We start from the raw sequence: 27,412 nt of genomic DNA, 5'->3' as shown, positions 1-27,412 counted from the left end.
GCACTTTGCTCATCTCCAGACTGAGGTAACACACCAGCCTAGCAGTGGACAGCTGTTTCGTCCTCTTTGGGACTCGTCAGCACTGCGTAAGGCATGGTGGTAATGGGAGAAAAGTTCCACATTGAGAAAACTTTGATTCGGCAGTTGTCTTTTCTCTTTGTTACACAACATGTTCCATAACTTCTAAATCCTACCTCCGGATTCGTTTCGTGTTAGCTAAGGGCAATCTCTTAAGGACAAAGTGGGCAAAAATGAAGTTCTCATTCCTCGGCACCAGAAACTGCACCTTAAATAGGATATTTGTAATAACGACATGCAGTGAGTGGTGTGACGCAGCATGTTTTAACTCTGGTCTAGGAAAAGTTTAAAATATTTTACGGGGAGCATGTCCTTTGAGCATCCTAGCTACTTACGCCCTCAGGGGTGTCAAACTTCTCTACCTTACCTTGACAATAAATAAACATGTCTAATCAGTCGTATTCGATAAATTTTGGCAAAAAGCATTTCCCCCATCTGATCTTAGGAAGAAGTCGAATTGAAAAATAAAATATGTTGGTGGTAGTTGCCAAGCAGAATCTGTTTACAAAAAATGACAGACAAGACAAGACAAGACAAGACAGACCAGTTCAGACCAGACCAGACCAGACCAGACCAGACCAGAACAGAACAGAACAGACCAGACCAGACCAGACCAGACCAGAACAAAACAGACCAGATCAGACCAGACCAGACCAGACCAGCCCAGACCAAACCAGAACAGAACAGAACAGACCCGACCAAACCATACTAACCCAGACCAAACCAGACAAGACCAGACAAGACCAGAAAAGACCAGACCAGACCAGACCAGACCAGACCAGACGAGGTGAAGCTAGGCGCCTCACCCTCAGAAGTCTGTTTTCTTTATCTGTTCGAATATTTCATAAGAAATGTTTCTGGTACAAACCCTTATTTTTGCTTTACATGGCTTAGCATAAAGATAAAATAACTTCGAATTCACAGGCTTTAGATACAAGCACCGACGGGACAAGATTCTCTGCCTTCCACATCTTCTCATCCGGCTTACCTCTCCACGCTTCCTGTACAGCTTGCGAATTTTTTAGACAAAGATAGTACCCATAAAAAGATACCTGCCTGTTTCTTTTGTGGAATTTCCACTTAAATTTCGGTGATAAATCACTCGCCATCTTAAGGCCTTCGTACAACACTTTCATCGTTCTTGTTCAGCTTGGTAACCTCGCGGTCGAATCATGCCCGACCGAATCATGTTTGAAAAAACCTGGGTCTTCACACTGCATTGAAATCGACTGTAATTATGAGCCAGCAAAAATTGCCAACTTAGGGATCAGTGATTGTTAGAAGGTCCGATGCATGACATTTTTTAAGAAATGGAAATGGAAACGAATGTGTCTTGTTCGTTCCCGTCCCGTCACGTTCCGGCGTGCTTACCATTTACATTGAACACCCAGAAATTTCACGTGGAAAATCTGTTACCATTGCCTAAATGTAGAAAGTAAATAGGAAGCACCCCGATTTCCGATTATCTAATGTTTTTCAAAACGGTTTTGAACAGAATGATTCATTGCTGATAAAAACTATAAAAAAATATTATGTTTATTGAGAAACGGAAGTGATATAGATCTGTAGCCACCCAATTAAAGCACTAAAATGTGGGGCCCCACTAAAATACTAGTTCGTATATATAGCGTGACCGTCCGGGTGAGAGTACAGTTCTGACTGCTGTTGGTGACTGACGTTTCGACAACCTGAACGGAAGTCATCTTCAGAATCAAGTGAAAAGTTGTTGTCAGTCGATGATGTTATGAAGTCTGGTCCGTTGAGCTGATTGGTCAGTTTTTCCGTGGTTTTATTTGCTTTGGCTAACATCATTGACGGACAACAACTTTTTACTTGACTCTGAAGATGACTTCCGCTCAGGCTGTCGAAAAGTCAGTCACTAACAACAGTTCTTTTCAGAACAACTCTCAACCGGACGATCCCACTATACGAACCACTGACACTCCTGGGTTCAAATCATTTCCTATGCTACTTAAAATATTACTAATTGAAATGCATGCCTCCGAAGCTATTCATATCTTCTTTTTATTCACATGTATTGTCATAAGTTCTGATATTGTGTGTTTGTGTGTCGTGTGGTGTGTTACGTTGTGTTGTGTGATGCCGCGCGCTATGTTTGCTTTGCATGGTGTTGTTGTCAGGTGCCTTGTGGTGTTGTTGATGTTTCGTGTCGTGTTGTCTCGGGATGGGTTGTGTTATGGTTGTTTTGTGTTGTATTGTGCTGTGTTGAGCAATCAAGAATATTAAATTCAAAGCTCTCGTAAATTTTCAACGAAGTTAATAATAGACTGAAAAAAAGAAAATCATCAAATCTTTTGCTTTCAGTGTCAAAACGCTGTCAGGTGACAGCTGACGAGAAAATAGAAAATCTCTCATTATAGCAGATATAGCTTTCATGAGACTTCAAATTCTTATTAGTAATGTGGCAAAAATGCATGGTAATTAGTAAGGAGAATCACTAAAAACGAGTTTGAGACTGAGTTAAAAAAAATTCATACGAACAAACCGGGTTACCGGTTAAGTCGGTTAACCGGAGTGTAAATTCTCCGATGTCGATGCATCTTATGTAACCAATTAGTTATAGGCGTGTTTTTGGGCGAGGCAGATGTGGATATTGGTGTCTTAGAATTGCGTTTTGCCGGAATCGACTGTCTTTCTCTTTTGGCATGATTGAACCTTAGAGTTAGGCATACATGCCATCAGGTTGCCGGCTAGGGAAGGTGACTCCTTTACATCAAACAAACTTCCGTAATGGTGTCAGTGCTTTTCAGCCGAGCCACGTGGCCATTTTTGCCACGCGCCAACTTTCCACAAACCACATAAATCTAATTAAAAGCCTCTAAACTTAATTTCTTTTTTGCTTGGAAATAAAAGTATATGTCAAGTTACTCCTCGAAATGGTAATTTGGTTATCTACCTAAGCTAGTTCGCTTCGAGTTTGCGAGCAGTCAGGCCATTAATGGTGGTGATTCTACAACGGAAAAGGCGCAGGCAAGTTTCAAGCTATAAAATACGAATGGCGTTTTTTTTTTCATGCAAATTAACCCGAGTAAACGTTTTCCCTTTCGTGTTGAAGGTTTTTTGAAGGATGCGCTTTAATATCGGGAAACTGATCCGCTTTTTTACATTATACTGAGAGTACTCTAACATTTTCATCAAAAGAATTTCAAATCTGCTTTAAAATCAGCATCGGTCATGGATCGTTCCGTAAAACGGAGGCTTCGTACGTCAATGCAAAGCCTATTATTCTACCTACGAGTGCCTATTCAACTAAAGACAAGAATAGATTCAATAGATCTGAATACATTTGCATTTTACAACCTAAGCTCTAAACAAAGCCTATTCTCAGAGATACAAATGTAATATAGCACCCCCACAAAAACGTTTAAATGAATGGTTCTCAAAACGCGGAAAACTTGAGTGTTTGTATAAAGTAAGAGCTACAAAAACATGTTTCCACGGACCCATATTTTCTTTTCAAACATGGCACCTTTTATAATGAGTAAATGGAACGAAAATATTAACAATGGAAAAGAAATGCGTACTTTTTCTTCCACGCCTCCGTGGACGTTATCTCGTGTATCTGTTCAACTTTCTCTTTTATGTGGTTAAACGTAATTCGAGAAACCAGAGAAAGAAATATTGTTATTTCGTTTTTGAAAACACCTCTTTCACTCTAAATGCAGCTGCTATATAATTCAATAACCCAAGGCTGCACGCGTCAAACATTGTGGCAACTCTAATCAATAGAAAGAGATAAGCGCGAGACAGGTACATTTCCGCGTCAACCTCTTTTGAAATTGACAATAAGTGTCCTTCTTGAAAATAACGTTGTTGAGTATTCGATTAATTCAATCACTTTATTGGCGTCGCTTCAGAGAGACCAGACCCTGGATTAGACTGTACGTAAGTAAGAAACATACAATTTTTTCCCCTAGAATCTGAATATTAGATTTGGTATGTTAAAGAAAGTATTGATTTTGTTGCTTGGTTACAATTATCTTTAATTTGTACAGATCCTAAAAAATTATCTCAAACAAATAGAAGAAAACCGCTTTGGCTTCTATTTGGCTTGCCGCAAAAGGGTTTGCAGTAAAACCTTAATCCCAAGAAAGCTTTTATTTTACTAGAAAATATAATATATATTGGTCGAGTTTTTTTATGTTAAACTGAAAATGCTTGTTTACGTTTTCAATTCATTTCCGCTAGACTTTTAGCGTTTTTTGTTCATTTCTTCCCGATTTTATTTTTAATCTTTTAAAACGTTCATTGTTAGCTTTGATGCGGCTTAATGTCTTATCTGGTATATTTGTTCCGAACGTCCCTCGTTGAACACGTTTTATTTACTTTTTTCAATCGTTCTTTTTAATCTTTTATGTTCCGATTCAACTTTGCGTCCGTGGTCTATTAAAAACCACATGGCCTCAATTCGTTCACAATCGTATAAATCTTTAGCTTATCAACTTTAAACGTCGCACGTAGTCATCCTCGTATCAGCTCGTTTTATTCTCGTTTAAATATAAAGCCTTTTAACGTAAATTCACCTGTGTATGCTATTTTCAATGTTCCTTCTTTAATCGATCGCTAACTTTTAGCGTAATCGCCCGGCATTCCGGCCTACCAAAGTATTTCTACCCTTCGGAACGGTTAATTAAACGAGCGGTGCATTAGTCAAAAAGCACGCCGTAATCAATTCAATATTTAGGCTAAAGTTAAGTATTCGTTACCATCAACTTTACGATAGTCGAAAATTTAAAATGCAAAGTCAAGGAAACATTCAGATTGAGACTGCTTATTTAATATTTCTCTGCCTCTTTCACCTTAGTTTTGACTATAAATTATCGGCGTAATTTTTTAATCCTTATGTAATGGAGAATTGGGAATTTTTTTTCAATAATTTCATTTTTTAAATCCTCTATTCTTTGGCAATTCTGCTAATACTAGAATTGGGCATAGTATACTCCTTTCATGAGAATAGAATCAGCGACGCAAAAAATTAATTTTTCCAGAATTTAGTTGCCCTTGGCTATGATCGGATAAACTGACTCATAAAATGTCGCGCAATTGTATATTCCTTTCACGACGTAGTTGACACAAAACAAACAGTATTTTTCGCTGGTTTAATTTCGTTTGGCAAATAATATAATCTGTTAAATTTCCTTGATGATTTAGCCACTGTCTCGAGTAGTTCAGTTGCTTGCCAGGCGGCCATCATGTTCGTATCAAATATAATACTGGAAAAAAACAAAATAGCAAGAGTTTTGTCCTTTTGTCTCTCCAGATAGGGCAGTGAATCTACGCGAAAATGTCATCAATGCCGGAAAAATAGGATACCACTCGCTAATTGTTTAGATTGATTCCGCAGAATTGCACTTGAGAGTCATAATTCCGGCGTTGTTTTGTTTTAAAAGTTGTATGCATTTTGTTCGATATGCATAAACCTTTTGTTTTTGTTGGCTTCATGTATAGTTCAAACATTTTATTGCTCGTAGATATGATTATTTTGTTTTTCTACTTTCCCTTTAATGTTCTACTTTACAGTTAGTGCCGATCTAATTGAGTCATTTTTCATGTCAAACAGCCCACGGCACTTTAATCATAGCTTGAAAAAGATGCTTCCCGCTGTAACACACGAATCGCGCTGCACGCTTTTGTCAATTTAAACACAATTTCAACTCATCAATGGACAAAATAAATGGCTTCCCAAGTTGCAACGGTTTAAAGAGCTTCTGAAAAAGCGAAATCGTGGTTAACACTGGTTAGGCACTGACCGATCAGGCGACGCGTCTCGCCTTTTTGTTTTTCGCTTTCTTACATCATTGTTTAAAGACGATTAGTTCTACGATTGCAAACAAATAGATATTTCAATTCGCGAAGACGAGTTGTCTATACTCCAATTTCGTGTCGAAGGGGGTGGCAATTAGACGAATTCAAATGACATTGTTTGCCGAATTTTTGCTATCGCTTTTATCTGATTCACTTTTCACGATCTAAATTGCGAACAACAGCCAACAGGTGTATGGTATTATGGAAGTTGATTAGGTTTGCTCACACAAACATGATTAAATTCGTCAGAGACGTATTCGATTCAGTGAAACGTGAACAGAGAACGAGCGGATGTGGTCTGCGGTACTACTTAGTTCCGCTGTTGACAATATCGCAAACTCTTTCACAATATAAATAGAGCTCAACGCACACAAGCTATAAAAACCGCGCCGACGCTCTCAGCCAACTTTAAAGTGTTCACAGCAGCGAGAGACCGATTAAGCCGGTGAATAAAGGTAGTTATCTCATACTGCACACTTCACTTATTGTCTACGATTTTGCGTGATATGATATTGCAGCCAATTCTGTTAACAGCGTGAGCTGTCAAACAGAATAAATTGCAGTCCATTTAGGGTCAAAATTATTCGTCTATCTAGTGTTTTCCCGCAGCTTCCTGAAGCTTCCACAACCGGTGCTAAAGTAAGACACTTATTAATGTCCAAGGAATTTGCTTTTTACGCAATTACATAAATAACGGCGTACGTTAAGAGTTCCGCCAAAATTGAATCTTTTCGTTTTTCTGTCACTACTTCTGCCATAACTCTTGCTTTTGCTGTTGAGAACGTAAGTGGCGAAGGAATAAAACTGAAACAATTCTTTTTTATTGTTATCAAGAATTAATATTATTATTATTTTTCTACAGAACGTGTAGCTGACAAACAAGAGAGTTACGAGATTAAAAAAACTGACACCACCGAAAAGGTTTGTAGTTGACAATTTTTTGTTTTAATTTTGTGTGTGTGCGCGTGTACATTTTTTACGGAATTAAAATGATAAGTAAATGACAATCGTTTAAGATCAGTGGCGCATAGCAACACGAAAAGCATCATTTTTTTGTTTCATTTTGTTTTATTTGTCAATTGGCGAGTGTTTTTGTCCAAAACAAGCGAACCTATGAGAATTATGTCTCTGTTTGAAGTAAGTGTAGCAAACAAAGCGGACAAAACAGCACATTCAACGTTTCGTGTCTACAAGATTATCGACGGTCACAGCTTACAAAACAATATCGTATCCTTATATATGTTATAGCATTGGGACAATAACAATAACAAAAAAAGAACAAAAAAAAATAAAAATAAAAAAGTGGAAGGGTTAGGTGAAACCGTCAATTATATTTAAAAAAACATCTTTCACATAGATCGTTTATTCGTAGCCTTCCACGTATCTCAAATACGAAACATATCGTTTAATCTCATCTTCGTATACATTTATTATTCAGACAAAATTAACGCCGCTTTACTGTTTTCAGATGACCAATAAAAAAGACAATTCATCGTAAAGCGTGCAGTTTAACATGAGTTTTAAGTAAGGTACTTTGTCTTATCACCTACAAAAAGAACGTACCTACGCTAGCGCACGAAACTACAGCTGAAATAAATTAAAACTTCCTTTCTCTGTTGTGGAATCGGAAACGAGGCGTTTAATTTGGGCCCACTCTGGCGGTCTTATGAACTTCGCCGCCCGCAAATTTACATTTTCCATCATGGCGAGGAAAGCCTTCTCACACTTCTATCATCTTCTCCCACGCAAGATGACCAAATACTGATGCAAACCTTTTGACGTGTGCTTGATTATAAGCTTCACTTTCACTGTTTCTATGCATCGCGCTCTCTCCAAGGGCCATTTTGTGTACTGAAACTTCGCAGCTTGTTGTAAACCATCAGCTCTCCAAAATCAGCTGCCTCGCAGACTGACGGAAAAGGGACTTGAGATCTTTTTATTTTGCAGATACATCATTGTATAATGTTCTGTTTTATACTCTGTACTTATTTTGACCGAGTAACAAGTTAACTTTGTTAAAACATTCGTGCAACGCGAGCAGGAAAATCCACCGAAAACCGATTTATTTTTCACCCGCAAAGGTGAAACGGATATTCTGAAATATTAAGCTAGAAACCGCCAAAGAAGGATCTCAGTGGGTTCGGGGCAATCAGTGGTAATTGATTCCCGGCGAATCTAATATGCATTTGTATTTTTGTGCCATATAGAAAAGAAATTACGCTTTTGGCTTTAGTTTTTAAGTTAAAAGTAAGTGTTCGTGGTTTCTGTCCGCAATTTTCTCACTGAAAATAAATTAATAAACAAAAAACAAAAAACGACGACAACAACAACAAAAACAGTTAGAAAATTTAACTCCCGGGATTTAATAACATTAACATTAGTCATTTTTACCGAGTTTGGGGTTGTTGATATATATTAAAGAAAATTTCACAATTCTGATATGATCTTGGGAACTATCTCATTGTGGACATGTATTGTATATTTTCTGTAATTTAGATAAATTTGCAAACTCTGACCCCCAGGGGGGTACTCTGGCTTGTAAATGACGGGGATGATCGAAGGATTTTTTTGGGTTTGAAATTTTCGATTCCGGGATTTTTTTGGGTTGGAAAATTTGGCAAGTATTTTTTTGGGTGACTAGATTTAAATAAGGGATTTTTTGGGATATTAAAAACGAACTAAAGTGCCTTGGCGCGGCCATTGGCGTATTTATGGTATGATGAATAAACAAACACGAGCGTTCAATTTTTTATGTTTTTCTTTGTGATATATTATTGCCCCTCCTGGCAATTTAGTGGTAATTTGACAAGGGATTTTTTGGGTGTTATTTTTGGTCCAGGGATTTTTTTGGGTAATGTTGGAAGACTTAAGGATTTTTTTGGGTCCTGAGTTTTGCCTCCATTCGATCATCCTCGTCATTTACAAGCCGGAGTACCCCCCTGGGGTCTGACCCAGCCCACCTTTGAAGTTTATTAAAATAAATACAAAACGTGTACGCGAGACGTACGGAATACGCACTTTTGCGGGCAATAAATATATATATTTTTTATTTGTTCATGATTCTGTTGTTTTTATCCTTGACAGTTTTCAAACCTCTAAGCTGTTTTTATGCGTGGGTAAAGTAAAACGTGTTGGAATGTAGCTAAAAAGCTCTTAGACAGTCAGGCAAGGCAACAGATAAGCGATATTAGGTTTGTGTTCCTGTATCAGATTTGTAAACTCTCGCCAAATTATTCAGATTCTTCATTAGTTTAGCCGATGACTTTAACGTCCGTGAGGGTGTTAACTTCATAGATTAATATTGCAATTGTTTCAAATCCCGCTGAAACCTTTTTAGGAATTCTTTGCAAACTATTGAAAAACTGCGAGAAACGACTTTTTAAATAATTTGTCAAGACAGAAAAGGCTGGGTTCATGAATTCAACTCGAGTAAATTCAGCCGGACTTGGATTATTTTTACGGAAAACGTTTGATCCGGATGAGTCTAACTGAAAGGAGATTAGCAGTGCTGACATCTCAGTTCAGTGCTCATGCGCACTAACGTGTAGCGTGCCAATCGCTGCAATTTTCTGCTCCATCATAAGAAGTAAAAACTCAGCCGTGTTCTATTGGAAATCCACGAATCTGATTGGTTCTCCTGGCCCATTGTTTTCTGTTATTCCACGAGAGCGGGTTGGATATGAGGAGTAGATAGCCAACTCGGCCCTACGCGCCTTGTTGGCTATAACTATCTCGAATCCAACAAGCGCGAGTAGAATAATTGTTTTATTTAAAACACCCAAAGAATTGCAATATTTGAGCGCCCCAGCTGTTCTCACTGACGCGTTGGCCTTCCTTTTTTGATATCCATGGTATATGAGCTCATATTCTTGGTTTTCATGTTACGTCATAAAATTCTGAAATCAAAATTCACTAGGCATGCTAAATGTTCGTTATTATTAGGCGAAAGATACACTAAAAAATATATCTTTTTGCAAATTTCCAGATCGATAGTGTCATTCATTTTTAAAACAGAGCATTTTGAATATTTGAGTTCTCCGTCGTATGTGACATCAAGCTGAGTGCCGTGACAAAGCTGTTTTGTTTGAAAAAAGGCCTTTCCTTTTCATTTTGAGCAGATTGAACATTTCAGATATAATAAGTGGTGTTTATGTGAAAGTGTACTAGCTCTAAAGCCAAGGATAGCCGCTGTTGTAAACAGAATTGAGTTCCAGATGGTTTCTCTGACATCACGGCGGCCATATTTGTGTCCCTCGGAAGGACACAACTAAGCTTTATAAATTTGTGTGGAAAGGTTTGGAAAATAACTCGCGAACGGCACACGGCACAGACCCGAAACTTGGAGAAACTGTTTATCTATTTATCATCTATAATTTTAAAATTCATGGCTTCTGTAGTTGGATGGTTTCGAATTTATTTTTTGATTGCGTGACAGTGAAAACCAGCAATACCACGGCATGTAAACCAATCAAAACTCAGGATTTGCAATATACCATGGGTACATTGTAGGTTTTAATAATCGCTGATAGAACACGATCGCGTGCGCGATGCTCTTTGAAAGGACATTTTTTTCTTGATTTTTGGCTTAAAATACATAAATACTTTGACTGCAATTGTTTGGAGTTTGCTAAAACAATTAAACTACTCGCCCTAGTTTTCTAAGAGCAATAGACAACCCGGCTGCGACTCGTTGTATATTTGCTCAGAAAACTCGGGCTCGAAGTCTGATTGTTAAATATAAAATTATAAAGTAAAGACAAAATTGTGAAAACAAGCGCACTGATCGAATGATAAAACAATTATTTTACTCGCTTGTCACAAATATTGTGATTTGTCAGTCACTCTTTGACAAATAATCATTTGCCACCGATAAATAACGATACTTAGCTAAACCTCTCCCACTATAATGGCTTCTTGTATATACAGCTGACTTTATTTTTCTTCATAATCGTAGCTCTGATAAACTAGGTAAAATAAACCACTAACCTTTCTGTGAAGGAGACTATCAGGAATTAGGTATAATTTTTGTAAGAAATTAAATAACCAGTACTTGTGTTGTCGTTATATTATTCACTCTCGAGCCGGAAGTGCTATTTAATAGCGTCGGGAACTGGAAGCCTTTCTTAAATGTTTACACAAACCGAAGCAGTTTCTGGCTAGGGTTTGATCTGAAATGGACTATCGATTTTTTTGTATCAGCTCTGAAATAGGGTAGGAAAAATCGCATATATTGGACTGATGTGGGGGGTTTGGGGAGCGCGCCACACACAACCCCACACCCACCCCGACTGCACTGAAATATGATTGTTAAACACTATTAAATGTTGTGTTTTCTTTTTTTAGATGTTACAGAAACTGGGAAGTATAACAGTCATAGCGATGGTGCTTTGTACACTTCTGCCGCTCATTCACGCCAAGCCGAAACCGCAAGGGAAATGCCTCCAGGATTGCCAAAATTGCTTCGCCACATGTAGTTTTGCAGTTGAATCTGAGCAAGAATTCGATACATTATGCGTCAATAAAAGAACTGCTTGTATAGACCAGTGCCCATCTGCCACTTTTTGCCCATTCAATGGTTAGCTGGATTTGGGCCAGAAAAGGATATTAAAAAAGAACAAAAAAACACGGGAATGTGTATAACGTGGAATAGCAATAGTATTTAATAACAAGTATTTATGTACCCGGTTATATAGAAATAAACAAATGTCCTAATAAAGCAGTGAATTTGCAAAATTTATTCGAGCTTTACACGTAAATGGGTTTCACAATCCCGTATCTCGTGTTTTCAAACATATAGGTGTATATACATGTCGAAAACATTTTATAAAAGTTGAATACCACATTTTTCCATGGTCTACACTCTTAAAGACCATAGATGACATAAATTGTTCAAAACACAAGGGGAATCACGAGCTGCCGCCGCAGTTATACGTTTTAACAGGGATTGTACTCTTTTGAGCTTTTGAAATTCCTTGACTTTGCATGACCTTTTTCGTGGCTTTTAAAAGCTTTCCATGACCTAAATTTGACCATTTTCCTTGGAAATTTTCAAAAATTATATTGATTTCGGGTACGTTTTTGCCCTTTTCCTCACAAAAATAACCCGCCTAATTTTTTTGTACAATCAATACCATTTTCCATGACTTTCCATGACCCGCACTTAAATTCCATGACTTTCCAGGTTTTCCATGACCCGTACGAACCCTGGTTTAGGTTTTCATTGATATTCCTCTATTGAGCAGCGCTCGCTTCGCTCGCTTCGCTTGTGTTTACCTTTACTGTTCAAATAGTTCTTTTTACTAAAGGCTATCGAATTACTTAAAGATTTCAGATTTTAAGAAAGAAGTTCGCTCTCTCGCAAAATGTAGTTCCGCACGCCAATCCTGCGCATGCTCTGCCCTCAAATCTTATCAGTCCTTTCACCGAACACTCCCTTTAGTCCGGGTGCAGAAATGGCTATTGATCAACAAGAATTAAAATCTTTCAAACCTCCTTCTTTCCTCCTCCTCGTCCGCCTCCGATACCTCCCCCTCCTTTTCATCCTTGTCCGCATCCGCACCCTCCTCCTTCCCATCCTTCTCCTCCTTGCCTACCGCCTCCTCTTCCTCCTCCTCCTCCTCCTCTGCCTCCTCCTTCTTTCTCCTCCTTGTCCGCCTTCTCCATTTTGTCATCATGCTTTCTTCTCTTACCACTTCCTTCTCTTTATCAAACTGCTCGATTCGCTTACCTCTTGCCTTCTGCTTCACCACCACCACCACCATAAACAACAACAACCCCTCCCCCTTCCTGGCCTTCCCCTCGCACTGATTTCTCACCAAATGCTAACTGCAGAAAGTTGTAGACGCTAAAGATCAGCAAAAAAAGTTGTTTCACACATCAATCTTGCGCATGCTCTGCCCTCAAAGAAATGTTGACGTATCAGTCCTTTCACGAAATACTCCCTTTAATCTTGGTGTAAAAATGACTGTTGATCGACAAGAATTGAAATCTTCAGTACCGTCACTGCTGTTAACGCCGCGGCTGCCACCTCCGCCTCCTACTTCTCCTCCTCGACCATGCTTAACTATCTTGCCTCCTCCTCATTCTCCTCCTGCCTTCTGCTTCAACAACAACAACTCCTCCTCCTTCCTCTACTCTCCCTCGCACTGACATCTCACCAATGATAACTGCAAAAAGTTGTGGATGCTATAGATCAGCAAAGAAGTCGTTCGTGGCGTTGTCAGCAGCAGTGTCCCTCTTTCTACTACCAGGATCCACGTGCAGTGTCTTGAGGTGACTCACGTCCCAAAACTTGATGCTCTGATCATGCGAACAACTGGCCAGCGTGCCTCCATCTCGTGACAGGCGCATTCTCTCCACTGGAAAATCATCATGTTCTCCAACGGTACCAACAAAACGGTTTGGTAGAATATGCACAGCTCTGGTGGGCATAAAGAAGTAAATATCAAATTATAATTCACTCCAAGCACAGATTGTTCAAAGCACCAGCGAGTGAGGTGCATACTTACTTTATTTGAAGAAAACAAACTATGTAGAGTAAGCGCTTACCTGATAATTCCGTCCATTGAACCTGTACAGACAACGTTTTCGCTGACGGCCACACAGGAGTCAATGGATAAGGGATGACCTGGAAAGCGGTCACTTATGTCACCCCACTCATTCCAAGAAAACAGGTTTAAAATACCATCACCAGTGCCACAGACTACCTTACGTCCACCCTGCAATGAACAAGGGCAATCAACAAGGAAAGGGAAAGTCCATGCCAGTTTTAAGGGTTAGAGGTGCCAAGTGACTTATCCCCCGCCCCCCCCCCCCAAAAAAAAAAACAAAAAAACAAAAACAAAAAATTATTTTTTTAGTATCAATACAATGTCAATGTCAAACACTAACAGGTGAGAGACATCCAGGGTTCGTACACATTTTTGTGTGCAAAATTCAAGGCTTTTTGTGTACTTTTCCCAAACCATTATTTTCTTTTTCAAGACTCAAGGGTTTAGTCAAATCACATTCCGGGAAACATGACTTGTAACACACAGTGAACGCACAATAATAACATCAACGGGTAGGGTTATTCCTGTGACTGTACATTTTAGCTAGCATGGAATTTATTTAAAATTCAACTAGCTGACAAAGATTTCAGTAATAAGCACTTGTTGTAGCTTGGAAAAAAATCTAGACCCTTTTTCATTTTTGTATACTTTTTCTAGGTCTGAAATTAAACTTGTTTGAAGATTTCCTGTTTTTTAAGAATTCCAGGCATTGTAGGAACCCTGTCAGATGGTCCAAGTTCGCTCACTTTCATTGCATCTAGAAGCGGGAGTGAGTGACCTCTAGAATCAGGCTAATGATAGATTACAATAAAGAAATTCATCAACTGTAGGATCTTATCTTTATATGCCACCACACAAACTGACTCTTCTTGCTTACACCAAACAATATTTACCTTTACAACAGCAATTGAGAGAAGTTCGCTTTCCATGTTGTCAGAGCGCTGTTCAATTTTTTGACGCCGAATGTTAAATACTGATAAAGTGCCATCACCACTGTAGAAAAAAGCAAATTCAGACAGAGCACAGTCAGGAATTAAAACATTCCAGTTAAAGGATCTTACCAATAACTGAATATGTACAATAAAACACATCATCATCATACAATACCACATAAAAGTACCGCGTAACATTTTGAATGGTCACCCGATAGGGCACCATCCACAGACTTACCGGTACAAGTAAAAGGATGTAGAATTACCTCGTTAAACAAAAAAAGGGGCTGTCACTAAGATTTCAAGTTGCCGAGTGTATGCAATTAACAGGTGGGGAATTGAACTGCTAGGAAGTTCTTTTGGTTCTATTTTTTTTTTTTTTCGTATGAAAGTTATGCTCATTCTGGGGGAAATTCCTGGTCCCACAGCCGGCCCTTAGTGACAGCCTTTTAAAAGTACTGCTCAATATTCCCGGGGGGGGGGGGGGGTACTTGGGTAAATTTTTGTTGGGTATGTGCCGCTGGCCTCTCAGAACCCCTACCCCATTATAGTCATATTCTATGGCCAATTATAGACCCCATCTTAGTCACTTTTGGGTAAATTTAATTTTTACGACCCCAACTTAGTCACTTTCTGGGAGCCGTTTGTCAAATATTGAACAACAGCAATAAATACGGTAACATTTTTTTCGGCGAATATTTCCGTTCATAAATCACAACTTGCCAGATTTTCGTACTCTCAAAATCCCGGAAAAGTGTGACCCCATTCTAGTCACCCTATAAAAAATGCTTGAAATGGCGACCCCATTATAGTCAGTCCAGTCGTGAAAATGCGACCCCATCCAGCGGCACATCCCCATTAGCCCATTTATAGGAAGTGCCCCCCCCCGGGTCAATATTTCAATTCAGTGGTCAAATACTTAGGATTTGTACACAGAATTTACATGTGTATCACACTGTAGTAAGAACCACTTCAACTAAAGAAAGCACAGAATCACAACAACTCCTTGCAAGAGTCATATATTAACTGATTTACAAAGTAAATTTAGAACTGAGAAACCGACGTTTTTTTGGTGGGTACCTTGTTGCTAGAAGCGTTCTTTTTTCTGCATCACAGGCCATATCAGAAATAAAGTCTTCATTATCAGCCACTGTCAATACACAAGCTGCTTGTCTTGTGTCCCAGAACTGCAAATAAAAGCAGAGAACACAGCTTTACTCACTATTCTGCATTAATGTACAGTGTAGGCCTCTCTAACTTACAGGGGAAATAAGAGATACAAAATTTATGTAATTACATGTAGCACTACTGTTCATGAACATGTACATCGGCATGTACGTAAAGACATTACAGTTGATTTCAGTTTACTTTGGCCGCCCGCTTTGCGAAGTTCGTTGGGAAATTGGAAAGTTAGTTACGAAGTTGCCAATTACGTTGCGAAGTTTGCGAATCAAATTGCGAACTTCGATACAAAGTTCCCAACTTCGGCCCGACTGAACTTTCCAAGTTTGGTAGTTTAGAAGAAACAAGACATGTTGCTTGAAAATCATTTCGATATCGGAACTCGATGATTTTAGAACTGGTCAAGGAAAGTTGAAGTAGCTTGAAGTGTAAGACAACGTTTCGCATCAGCGATCACGCAAGTGATTTGCCGATAAATAAATTTTATGCATGCAGAAATTTGGTGAAATTTTAACTTTTTTGTATGAAAATACACATTTAACGATTTCTGTGAGGCATCATCATCAATTTCAAGTCTTCTGCGTTTGTAAGCCGGATAAAACTGGATGGTTTACCCATATGTAAAATTGATTTAGCCGACGCGATGTGACAGCGAAGACTAATTTGTCGACATGTTTCCAGCTTGCTGAACACAAAAGTTTTCGAACCTTTTTTATTTTTATTTTTATGACATTTGTTTCCAACAGTTTAGCATAGCAAAGCCCTTTTTGATAACATAATTACAGAAGGTTTTAATAAATTCGGGCCGAAGTTGGGAACTTTGTATCGAAGTTCGCAATTTGATTCGCAAACTTCGCAACGTAATTGGAAACTCGGTAACAAAGTTTCCAATTTCGCAACGAACTTTGCAAAGCGGGTGGCCAAAGTAAACTGAAATCAACTGTAATGTGTTTGAGATGAAAGGGGAAGCCTCAAATCATGGGGCTCATACTGCCGGAGATTATCTCGGTTTCCATGGCATTAAGTGGCTAGGAATATTTCTACTCCACCTTGAATGGGATGCTACATGTAGTCCATCGCAGGGTACCCCCCCCCCCCCCAGAATTATGTCGCCTGTACCCATTTAATATACACCTGGGTGGAGAGAGGCACTATAGGAGTAAAGTGTCTTGCCCAAGAACACAACACAGTGACCCTGGCCAGGGCTCAAACCCCGACCGCTTGATCCAGAGTCCGGCGCACTAACCATTAGGTCACTGCGCCTCCCATTTGTGATGAAGTTCATAGCAAATTCCTGAACTTCTCTTCAGAACATTGGTTTGAAAACTACTAGACATTCTAAAAAAAAGAATTTGAAGCATGCCAGAGTTCACCAACAATTTAACTGGAGAGAGGCTATTAGAGAGTTGCATACCTTGCCCAGAAACAGAGAACTACAGATTGAAATCACAGTAAAGCAAGGGGAATAAAAAACGATTAGTAAATTGTTTCAAATTCTTCACCTTTACACAGCCATTGTCATCACCTGTCGTTATAAGATTGTCAGTTATGACCTTCATGCAGTAAACAGGAGAACTGAAAATCAGAGCGGAAACATATAAGTCATAAATGAGAGGAGCACTATGACTTTAGATGGGTAGTACAGTGACTAGTACAGCCTATTACAGGGTTGACAAAAAATAGCTGGCCGCCGATAAAAATGACCACCTACTGTTGTGTTTTTGGCCTGCTACTCTTCTGGGTTCTTAAAGGGACCGTGTCACGGATTTTAGCCAAACTTAGGCATAGGAAATGACCATCAAATTTGTTTAAATGTATAAAATAACCTCTTAAAACAGTAAAGGAATATTTAAATAACACACCAAATGCAAAAGAAGGTACGGATGGCCAAAAGTGTCGAAGATTGAAATGGATTGCGATGTGGGCTTTTGAAATATGGTCCGTCGGAACAGTTTTCAAAGTTAATCTTGTCTGCTTGTAACTTTAATTTATGGCGCCTGGGAGACACATTTAGCTGCAAGGAACCTATGGTTTTGTCATTTAGTATCAAAGAATTAATTTCATTGCAAACATTTAGTTTCATAGCGAATATTTGGCAAAATTTAATAACATAAGATTAACTTAGCCGTGACATAGTCCCTTTAAGTAAAATCAACCACCACTGCCTCCAAGTTCAAAACCTTCTGACAACAATGCATAACAGGGAGGTTTCTTTAACATAGAGGTGCTTGTAAAGCCTGGTTTTCACTAGCGACGGAAACACAAGCGCGATCATGCAAAAAGGACAAATTTTGACCCTTGAGCTTGTGCTTGTCACAAGCACAAGCACAAGGGTCAAAATTACACACACACAAAATAAAATTAATAAAACATACTTGTGTGCTTTTGTGACTGCATGTGCAACTGCTCCTGAGTTCATGTCAACAGCCTGTAGAGACTTGTCTTTAGATGCTGTAAACAGGTCTGTAAAGAAGAATTTTGTAATAACTGGTCAATGACATAATAATACGGGTATTTTAACTTATTGTTATACCACAGGCGGCCCAGACGTACATTTGATGCACATTTGTGGTGCCAAGTTTCAAGAACACTGCTTCAATAGTTTTAGAGATATTGTTTATTCACTATTTACCAATTTTTAGAGTCAAATCTTATGACGTCATCACTGATCTAATTTGCATATTACAAAAACGTCAATATCTCTAAAACGAAAAAAGATATTTCGAAAAGAAAAACGCCATTCTTCTGTATTTCGAAAAGCCTTTCAAATAAGCAGAAGATATTTTTCATGTCATATACACTTAAAAAAATTTTCAAGAAATTTTGAATGCTCAAACTCATGATGTAATCTGCACAATAATTTGATAAAGCAAGCATGTGGCAAACAGTAGGTCCAGATATAATAAGCTCGAACTCAGTGACCAATCATTATAAGACTACAGGTAGAATTCCTTGAAATTATGTTATTTGTCATTAAAGGTGCCACTAAATGTAGGTAAGCTGTGCAAGGACATTGATATCAGAATTAAGGTCACTACTTACACAAACCATCTGGTGAGAAGGACAATGCCCTGCAAGCCTTCTTGTGATGGTGAAGATCCAGCACCAAGTGATTCTCTTGAGAAGCTGAGTATGAGTGACTAAGAAAAATTCATGTGTAAAACAAGCTATTAAAACCCACTCAAATACTGTCAAATACTGTAAATATAATTCAGATGCCTGATTAAGTTAAAATACACAGTTTAAAAATATTAATCAGCATATTTTTGAAACTGAAGCACAAGTCTAGAATGACAATATCAACAATCAAAATACCTTGATTTTGTAAACAATTATTATGCTAAAGGAGGGTTCATACAAAAAATTGCAACCATTTTTCAAGGACTTTTCAAGGACCACCTACAGAGTACCAGGAATGTAATTTCAGAGATGGTCCATCACAGGCAGCCCAAGTTCACTGCGTGAATTAATTATATTTATAAAGTGTAAGCGAACGTGACTCTTGGCTTCGAGTGGTGTTGTGTTACAAAGATGCGATTTATAAGGGTTTGTATGGGAACTTAGCGATTTTGATTCAAAAGGTATAAAATTAAATGTAAATGTGGGGTTTACAAAGCGACCAGAACTTGGAAAGCAAATGTACCTGACTTTGCGACCGAAATTCTTCAAACCGTATGAAAGGAACACGCTGAAACTGGGCTCAAACCTTTGTAATATCCTGTTCTAGCTGCAGCTTTAAAAAAATGCAAAACAAATCGACAAATTTTTCGCAATTTGAAATAACGTCATTTGTTTGATATTTTCAAAAATTCGGCTGAAAACCATCCATCTTTATTGACTGCTAACATTTGATGTATATACACGATATTTTTAACTTTTGCACACAAGATTAAGGCGACATCAGCCTCAAAACTGGCTGGTGCTGGGTTATTATAAGTATCACATTTATGCGACGGTCAAGTCAGACGCATAATACAACATTTTTCAAAGGCAAAATAAAGATTTCGCTCGTTCAGGAAATCTACGGAGTGGATTTCCTGTAAGTTGTTGTGAGTAAACTTCAACTGTTTGGCAGCGTTTTGGAGTAATTGCAAAAAAATTCACCGTGGCATTTTAAAAATAATCGCATTTTATTAAAAACGAAGGCTTCCGAAAATCGCTCATAACTTAAACAAATCGCGTTTGATCGCTATAAAACTTATCATTTTATATAATTTAAGGATTTTTCTTTCAGATTCTCAAAAATCTAAGCAATCGCGTCAGGTTTTCCCGCCTTAAAACGCGCTTAAAAAAGGGAACTGTCAGCCTTATAAATACCCGCGGGCCACCTTAAAGCTGCTTTACACAGGAAAAGACCAAAGTCCATGTAAAGCAATTCTCTTTCGACCCCACTACATTCAAAGTTGAAGAAAATTCAAGGACTTTTCAAGGACTTATTTGTACACAGACAAATTCAAGGACTTTTCAAGGAAAATGTAATTCAAGGACTTTTAAGGACTCCCTCTAAAATTCAAGGACTTTTCAAGACTGTGCGAAGTCTGTTAAGGATTCATTGTCGATAAATGTGGGAGTTCAGACCTTTTAGTTACACTGACATACATGTAAACAGAAATATGTACATGCTGTACACGTATGTACCTTTGATAACCAAGGTAAACTTTGTGCAAGAATAGAACTATTACATGCGGCAAATACTGTACTTACACTGTTACTCTTCCATCAATTTCACCGGCAGCAATAATGTCTCTATTTGGATGAAAGCTCAAATCAAACACCTGGCTGTTAAAGCTGATATCACTTGGTACACCATCTTCTGTCCCCTTCATAAGCAAAACAAACCACGGAAAGTTTAGACTGACTCCGGCAAAAGTGGCCTACAATTATTACTTGCACTGAGGCAGTGTACATGTATTTAAAGGTGTTCTGTGTTTTTCTTTCAGAGGGTGTAAAACAGCACTTTTCTTGGGCATGCAATGGCAATGCTACAGAGTTGCTTATAGTTGATTTGATGGGTTAAGTAGTTAGAATTCAAATGGGCCCTCCTGAGCATTTTGACGATGATAATGATAATGATGGAGTAATAATAATGACAAAAAGTTAACTATGATCTGACGGGTTGCTGAAGAAATTGACAAGAAATGAACAGTGCTCGCAGATGAGAGCTCGAGAAGCAACTGACCATAAACATATTTACACTGTGATATTAATAGGTTTGACCACATTGTTTGAAATTTGACTATTACTGATTTATAGACGACTACAGACTTCTATTTAAGACATACAACAAGAGCCATGCTAGTAAATCTACGGTTAGAAAAAAACAAATCTCCACAATGTGTTCCTATGCGTATTCAAATTCTTTTTAGTTGCAGCACTGGTAGCAGTGAAGTCGTTCACAGCCTAGGAAATGGGCTATTGCATTTAATATCCGCACCCCCCTGTTGAGGACAGGTCTTTTCAGGCCTTTCATTCTTACCCCCAAAGAAATCCGTTAAAAACGTCTAAAATGCCTTATACCCCAATGAAATTCTTTGAAAATGTGCTAAACCCTCACGAATTCCATTAGAAACACGTTCTTACTCCTAAGAATTCCATAACTTTCCACCCATTCCCCCTGAAGAAATTCCTTATATGTCTTACCCCTAAGAAAATCCACGGATTTTTGCCCTTACCCCCAAAGAATTCCACTGTTCCTCAACAGGTCGGGAGCAAAAATTTTATGCAATAGCCCAATGAACAATGTCATCTCAGCTCAACAGAACACATATTAGAAAATGTGCGTTGGGCGCTTTTAGATGATGTCTCTCTTCGTTTTTGTCTACGATTTGATTATCTTTTTATAGTATTTCTCTCTTTTACGAGGTAAACGTAACAAAACTGTAACCTTACCATTGATTGATCCGCCATCTTTGATTCCATTAACGCGCCTGACCAAAGCGCGCTACCGCTGTACAATTTTTCAGTGACCTAGGGCGCTTTTTATTCGGGCGCTTTCGATAATTCCATTCAACCAAAAATTCCGGTAATTCTGGGAAAGCGAAATGAACGGACATTTCCCGGAATAAAATTCCGGAATTTCAGGACAACCTCGCGAGGTTGTCGTAAATTTCCGGAAAATCGGAACAACCTGAAAATGTGGAGGCCAGTTTTTTCATAGTTCAAGACGCTACGCAATTGCCTGTTGCCAGTTTTTTCGTGCCGGAATCGACCTTTGGGGGTTAAAGGAAAAGTTAATGCCATAACGGCTCATGATCCGTGCGTTCATATCAATAAAGAAACTATTTACCTTCTCTGTCACTGCCACTTACAGTTAAGTTCCGCCGAATGTAAATACATTTGTATAGAAAATCAAGTTTTGAACATCGTGCATGTCGCAAAAAGCTGCACAAAGTGCGCGTTTATTGTGACTTATACAAGTTACTCGTGTTTTCCCGTGCCAGTTACACGGAAAGAAAGAAATAAGCTTATTGTCGGTGACCAAAGACTTCAAGACCAGTGCTGGGAGGAAATATACACCCACAGAAAGGCCTTTTATCGTTGAGGCAAGGAATTAAGAAACAATAAATGGTCTGTAGCGGGATGAGCCGATATAAAAATGCGGGATTACGGGACTGAAGCAAAATTTTAGCCGGGATGACGGGATCCGAAAACCCTATTGGGGACCCTCTCGAACGTGTCTGCATAATAAAGGGCGCATTCCATTCGAACAAAGCTTGGAATTGGAACGTGAGCACCAACCGGAGAATACTGTTCCATTCGCCACACGGAGGGATATCGAATGATCTTTGCGAGCACAGCGTTTTTCTTTGCAAGCACGAGCATTGACAAAGTTAGCCTTGCGAGCAACGAGCACTTTTCAGAAACTACCTCCACTAAAAACCGAGCATGCGAACACTTGTAAATTTATGCGGGCATGAGCAAACGAGCACCCACTAAAATTTTGCGAGCATTTCAAGGAGAAGCCTAATTTTGCGAGCCCTGCAAAATTTTAATAGACCATTCATAGCCCCTACACGGAATACCCAGATTTCAAACCGGTATTTTTGGTTGAATGGAAAACGCCCTTACAGTACCTTGGGGACAAAGGTTCGCGAGGTTTGGGAGGTCTCGCGCACGTTTGCTTGAGCGACGCTCAGAAACGAGCAGTAGGCGGGGTTTGGCTGGGAAATGCAAAGGGACGAGGAACCAGTGGAGTTGCCCCAAAATGAAGGAGGTAGGTGCTTGGACGGTTTCTATGGAAACTGACTCCATAACGAATCTCTTTGCATTACGGATCCAGTGGTGGTGCGCGAGGTCTCTCGCGCGTTTGTTTTAGTTTCGCGTGTCTTTTTTGCTTAGCAGCAAGTGGAAGGCAGAGTTTGGCTGGGAAATGCAAAGGGACGAAGTACCAGTGGAGTTGCCCCCGAAATGAAGGCGAGAAACCGACTTAGGGGGTAGGTGCTTGGACGCTTGTTATGGAAATCGACTCCATAACGAGGCCCTTTGCATTATGGAGCCAGTGGAGAAGAAGAAGGCCCTCCAGGAGGCAGAAAGGAAAGAAGGGAAAAAAAGTTGATTGTGGGCGACAAAAAACTACTTTGCTACGCGGGCAGACTGCAAACGTACTCCAGGAGGGCCAGGAGCGAGGCTGCGCCGAGGCTTCACTACATTAGTTTCTGCCAGTCAGAATGATTGACACCAATATCCGCGCCTTTAATATTGCCGCAGTCACTCATGGGATAGTATTCAATGTCCTCTTTAATTTTTTTCGCAGCGAGTCGGCGACGCCCGGCATCAACACGTGTGACAAAGATGGTCTCTGATCGCCTCCAAACACCTCAAATGTCCGTACGATTTGAGCGCCTTGCTTTGTTTGTTTCTTCTTTACCTCTCCTTTCGTTCGTCTCTTGCGTATCGATCGCTCTTGTTTGGCATTTCGATGAAACTACCAGGACTCAATGTCACGTGAGTGAGTTTTGATTGATATTTTATAGCAGTTTACCTGTTAACTTTTGTGTACCGCAGATATATATTTTCTATTTTCTCTGGGGAACGTTTGACCTTTTTTTATAAAGACGTTATCAGACCCAAAACGGGGGTGAGTGGGTGTGCATGGTTGATCCTACTGTTCCTGTTACGGGGATGATCGAAGGATTCTTTTTGGTTTGAAATTTTCGATTCTGAATTTTTTGGGGATAGAAATAAATTGGCAAGTATTTTTGGGGGTGGCTTGATTCAAGTAGGGTTTTTTGGGGGTATTAAAAACAATCTAAAGTCGCTTTACTCTGCCAAACTATCTGTTGTTTTTTTTTACAATAGTCCGCAAAGTGTCCCGGGGTGTATCCAACAAGGCTTATTGTTGAAACAGAAGTGTTCTTGCATTGCATGTCTCTAGCATTATTAAAATGACTACCAGTCGAGTGAAAGATAAATTCAGATGTTATGATGAATAAACAAACACGAGTGTTCAATTTCTAATGCTTTTCTTTGTGCTATATCATTACCCCTTTCTGGAAATTAAAAGGCCAGAAATACGGCATGGGATTTTTTTGGTAGCCTGAATTTCGGACGGCTTCCTCTAGCTGGTCGGTGATCGGAAGACGTCTGAAGTTCAGGTCTACTTCGACTTATTTTGTGAGGTCGTAGGGCCAGGGATTTTTTTCGCTTTAGTCCGCGCAGTGTCCCGGGGTGTAGCCAACAAGGCTTATTGTTGAAATAGAAGTGTGCTTGGATGTCTCTAGCATTGTTAAAGATGAGGAAAAGACAAATTCAGATGGTATGATGAATAAACAAAAACGAGTGTTCAATTTCTAATGTTTTGTTTGTGTGTGTTTTATCATTACCCCTTTCGGGAAATTTAATTTATTATTATTATTAAAGAAGAAAAAGACGTTTCAATCATAAAAAAAAACTAAAAAAAAAATCACAATATTGATAATAAAACGAATAAATTTCTAGATAACAGCAGCGAAGAAACATATTTTTGAACAACACGACACTTAAAAATGTTTTTTAAGAAAATAAATTACGCTATTTCACTACATACAAGTACAATTTTTAAGCGAAAAAAAAGTAAGGGGGGGGGGGGAAAGAAGATACGAAGAAAAGGCGGTTGGCAAATCTTAAATGGAAACACTTTGAGGGGCTAAAGCGCATAATGCAATGTTGTCCATTTTGATCTAAATTTCGACGTGTTATTTTTCTAAAGCGATTCTCCTTTCACAAAGGATCGTGGAAAGCTTGGGTGACTGTTATCTAATTAACCAAGCTTGGAAAATGTGATCGCGAATATTAGAACATGGTACCGATGTAGGCGTAACGGCGTAACACTAGTACGCGCGGACGAACTGTTTAGGCACAAGCCAGTAATCTAGGCGGCATTGTATTTTTCCATAACTGCTGCTCCATGTGAAACGTTGAGAGGATGGGTGGTGAAGTCGTCAAATGTCTACGAGACCCAAAGTGTTGAGAAAATCGTTTATGCTATCAATAACATTTCTTCGTTCGTTAATATCTTTTCCTCCTGTCTTATCAACACTTTCAAGCGAGCAGATAATTCATTGAAAAAAGCTTTTCAGTGGAGACTTGGATCATTTGGAGCGTAAATATTGACTAAACAGAATTATTTATCCTGTAGCGCGTTTTCCTGTATTTCAGAAAAACTGGAACTTACACTTGGCTACCGATCGTACATTGTGTAAGAAATATGTTTTTTTCATAATCTTTTAACTGTCATTTAGGAATACATGTAAGAAAATTAGTGGTTACGCAATAATTATAACTGAAAACATGAGTAAAACTGTTTTGGGGAACGTTTTGATCCGTGATCATTTCCTTTTATTTGGGTTATTTTCTGCCTTCTGAAGGCTAGGCCATCCCAATAAAATGTTTCGTTTCCCATCGCCTCGTCTCTTGTGATGGTGGGTCGGTCGGTCGGGAAAAAAAAAAAAAAAGAAAAAAGATGGAACGCTTGAAGGAAGAAAGCCTCGGGTTACGAATGTGAAAAGGTGGCTATTTCGTTCGTTACATCCGTTATTCTTTCTTCAATCAAAATTAAAGGCAAGGACATCACATAATGTCAATTGTTGTTGATAAAACAAGATCGTGTGCTTGTAAATTAAAGTACATGCTTCTTTGACTAGTGAATCTGCAATTTTTTTTTTTTTTTTACTTTTTGGAAAAAATGGGTCGGTCGGGCGATGGGAAACGAAACATTTTATTGGGATGGCCCTAAAGGATTGAAGTTGTTTTGGATTTATTTTCTATTTTAGGTTCCAAACTATTTACCATCAATAAGTGCGGCAGTAGGAGAATACATGCCAGAGAAGTTTATTTGGAGGATTGGAATAGCTCTGCACTGTCTTCCACGAATCTTCCTATTTCCATTCATAATTCACAAACATTACAAAGAAACCCAATTAGGCAGGCGATACAACTTAACAACTTGGTGGTTTGGGCCACTTAATCTTCTTAACTGCATTTTACAAGTTGTGGAAAATGGAGGACTCTTGACCTTAACCTACATTTCTTCAACTGACAACGCTGGTAAGGTACCGATATAATTTTCACCAGACATGTATTCTTACAGGTCCTATATCAGATGTACGTTTATCACAATATATTGCTGGTTTTCACTGTCACGCAATCAAAAAATAAATTCGAAACCATTCAACTACAGAAGCTATGAATTTCAAATATTATAGATGATAAATAGATAAACAATTTCTCCAAGTTTCGGGTCTGTGCGGTGTACCGTTCGCGAGTTATTTTCCGAACCTTTCCACGCAAATTTATAAAGCTTAGTATGGAGCCGCCATAACTGTGTCCTGCCGAGGGACACAGTAATGGCCGCCGTGATGTCAGAGAAACCATCTGGAACTCAATTCTGTTTACAACAGCGGCCATCCTTGCCTTAAGAGCTAGTACACTTTCACATAAACGCCACTTATTACATCTGAAATTTTCATTCTGCACAAAATGAAAAGGAAAGGCCTTTTTTCAAACAAAACAGCTTTGTCACGGCACTCAGCTTGATGTCACATACGGCGGAGAACTCAAATATTCAAAATGCTCTGTTTTAAAAACGAATGACACTATCGATCTGGAAATTTGCAAAAATATATATTTTTAGTTTATCTTTCGCCTAATGACAACGAAAATTTAGCAGGCCTAGTGAATTTTGATTTCAGAATTTTATGACGTAACATGAAAACCAAGAATACTCGAAGTCCTGGCAGATTCTGTCTTTATTTGTTTTCTCAAAGGTGATCATTGAGCTGAATGAATAGTGAGATTTTTTATATAGAAAATACATCTCACTATTCATTCTTTTTTTTTTCATATATTAATTGTTTTATTTTCATTGTGGCTTACCTGTAAACTAGCTGGTGCGTTCCCGCAGATTTTGCTAACCCATCGAATCCATAGCTAAGTGTAATGAACACATTAAACATTGTATTGTATTGTATTGTAATACAAAAAAAAAAGAATGAATAGTGAGATGTATTCTCTATTGGATTTTTATGTTCTAGATGTCCATGAAGCTGGATTCATTGTATTTATGGTGTGCACCATGCTTTACATGTTTCTATCGTGTATTTTATCCTGGTTGACTGCAAACAAGCCAATGAATACTGAGGTACATCGATCTTATGTGAAGTGTGCTATGTCTTATCTAGTTGGTGTGTTTTTATATTTTTTGCATTAGAAATGGCATTCAGAGAATTAGCCTCATGTACGTGTTATGTTAGGGACGGACCATTAATTTCTTGGAGCTCGAGGGGGGGAGGGGTGAAAAATTTCCCTCTGCAAACTTTTTTTTTTTTTTAGTTTATGCACCTCTGCAAACAGTTTTTTTCGAAATTC

At 38.8% G+C, this 27,412-nt stretch overlaps 2 protein-coding genes and 2 long non-coding RNA genes across 4 annotated transcripts in view; 2 read left to right on the top strand and 2 right to left on the bottom strand.

Annotated features, from left to right (window-relative positions):
• The first annotated feature begins 6,551 nt into the window (after nucleotides 1–6,551).
• On the top strand, nucleotides 6,552–11,641 carry LOC144653693 (uncharacterized). The gene is made up of 3 exons (XR_013570800.1): nucleotides 6,552–6,687; nucleotides 6,767–6,825; nucleotides 11,248–11,641. It is a non-coding gene; the product is annotated as an uncharacterized LOC144653693 (long non-coding RNA).
• A 146-nt stretch (nucleotides 11,642–11,787) lies between these two features.
• Nucleotides 11,788–13,083, bottom strand: LOC144653692 (uncharacterized). The gene is made up of 2 exons (XR_013570799.1): nucleotides 12,945–13,083; nucleotides 11,788–12,626 (listed from the first exon to the last, which is right to left on the bottom strand). It is a non-coding gene; the product is annotated as an uncharacterized LOC144653692 (long non-coding RNA).
• LOC144653686 (WD repeat-containing protein 55-like) lies at nucleotides 12,675–21,482 on the bottom strand. Its single transcript, XM_078513747.1, has 9 exons — nucleotides 21,458–21,482; nucleotides 20,273–20,388; nucleotides 18,611–18,708; nucleotides 17,944–18,031; nucleotides 17,071–17,143; nucleotides 15,467–15,573; nucleotides 14,348–14,447; nucleotides 13,453–13,622; nucleotides 12,675–13,324 (listed from the first exon to the last, which is right to left on the bottom strand). Exons 1-9 carry the CDS (start codon nucleotides 21,473–21,475, stop codon nucleotides 13,090–13,092), a joined length of 1,005 nt encoding a protein of 334 aa, XP_078369873.1. The 5' UTR covers nucleotides 21,476–21,482; the 3' UTR covers nucleotides 12,675–13,089.
• A 1,859-nt stretch (nucleotides 21,483–23,341) lies between these two features.
• The window catches only part of LOC144653688 (acyltransferase PGAP2-like), a 7,782-nt gene continuing 3,711 nt past the window's right edge, over nucleotides 23,342–27,412 (top strand). Inside the window, exons 1-3 of the mRNA XM_078513750.1 lie at nucleotides 23,342–23,512; nucleotides 25,819–26,092; nucleotides 27,079–27,185. Coding sequence (XP_078369876.1) covers nucleotides 23,360–23,512; nucleotides 25,819–26,092; nucleotides 27,079–27,185 — 534 coding nt within the window. The 5' untranslated portion in view covers nucleotides 23,342–23,359. The remainder of the gene's footprint in view (nucleotides 23,513–25,818; nucleotides 26,093–27,078; nucleotides 27,186–27,412) is intronic.

This window comes from Oculina patagonica, chromosome 5, assembly GCF_052425735.1.
Source record: "Oculina patagonica isolate OP01 chromosome 5, crgOcupat, whole genome shotgun sequence".
Lineage (NCBI taxonomy): Eukaryota > Metazoa > Cnidaria > Anthozoa > Scleractinia > Oculinidae > Oculina > Oculina patagonica.
Note: the sequence above shows the minus strand (reverse complement) of the source record. Positions and strands in the feature narration are given on the sequence as shown.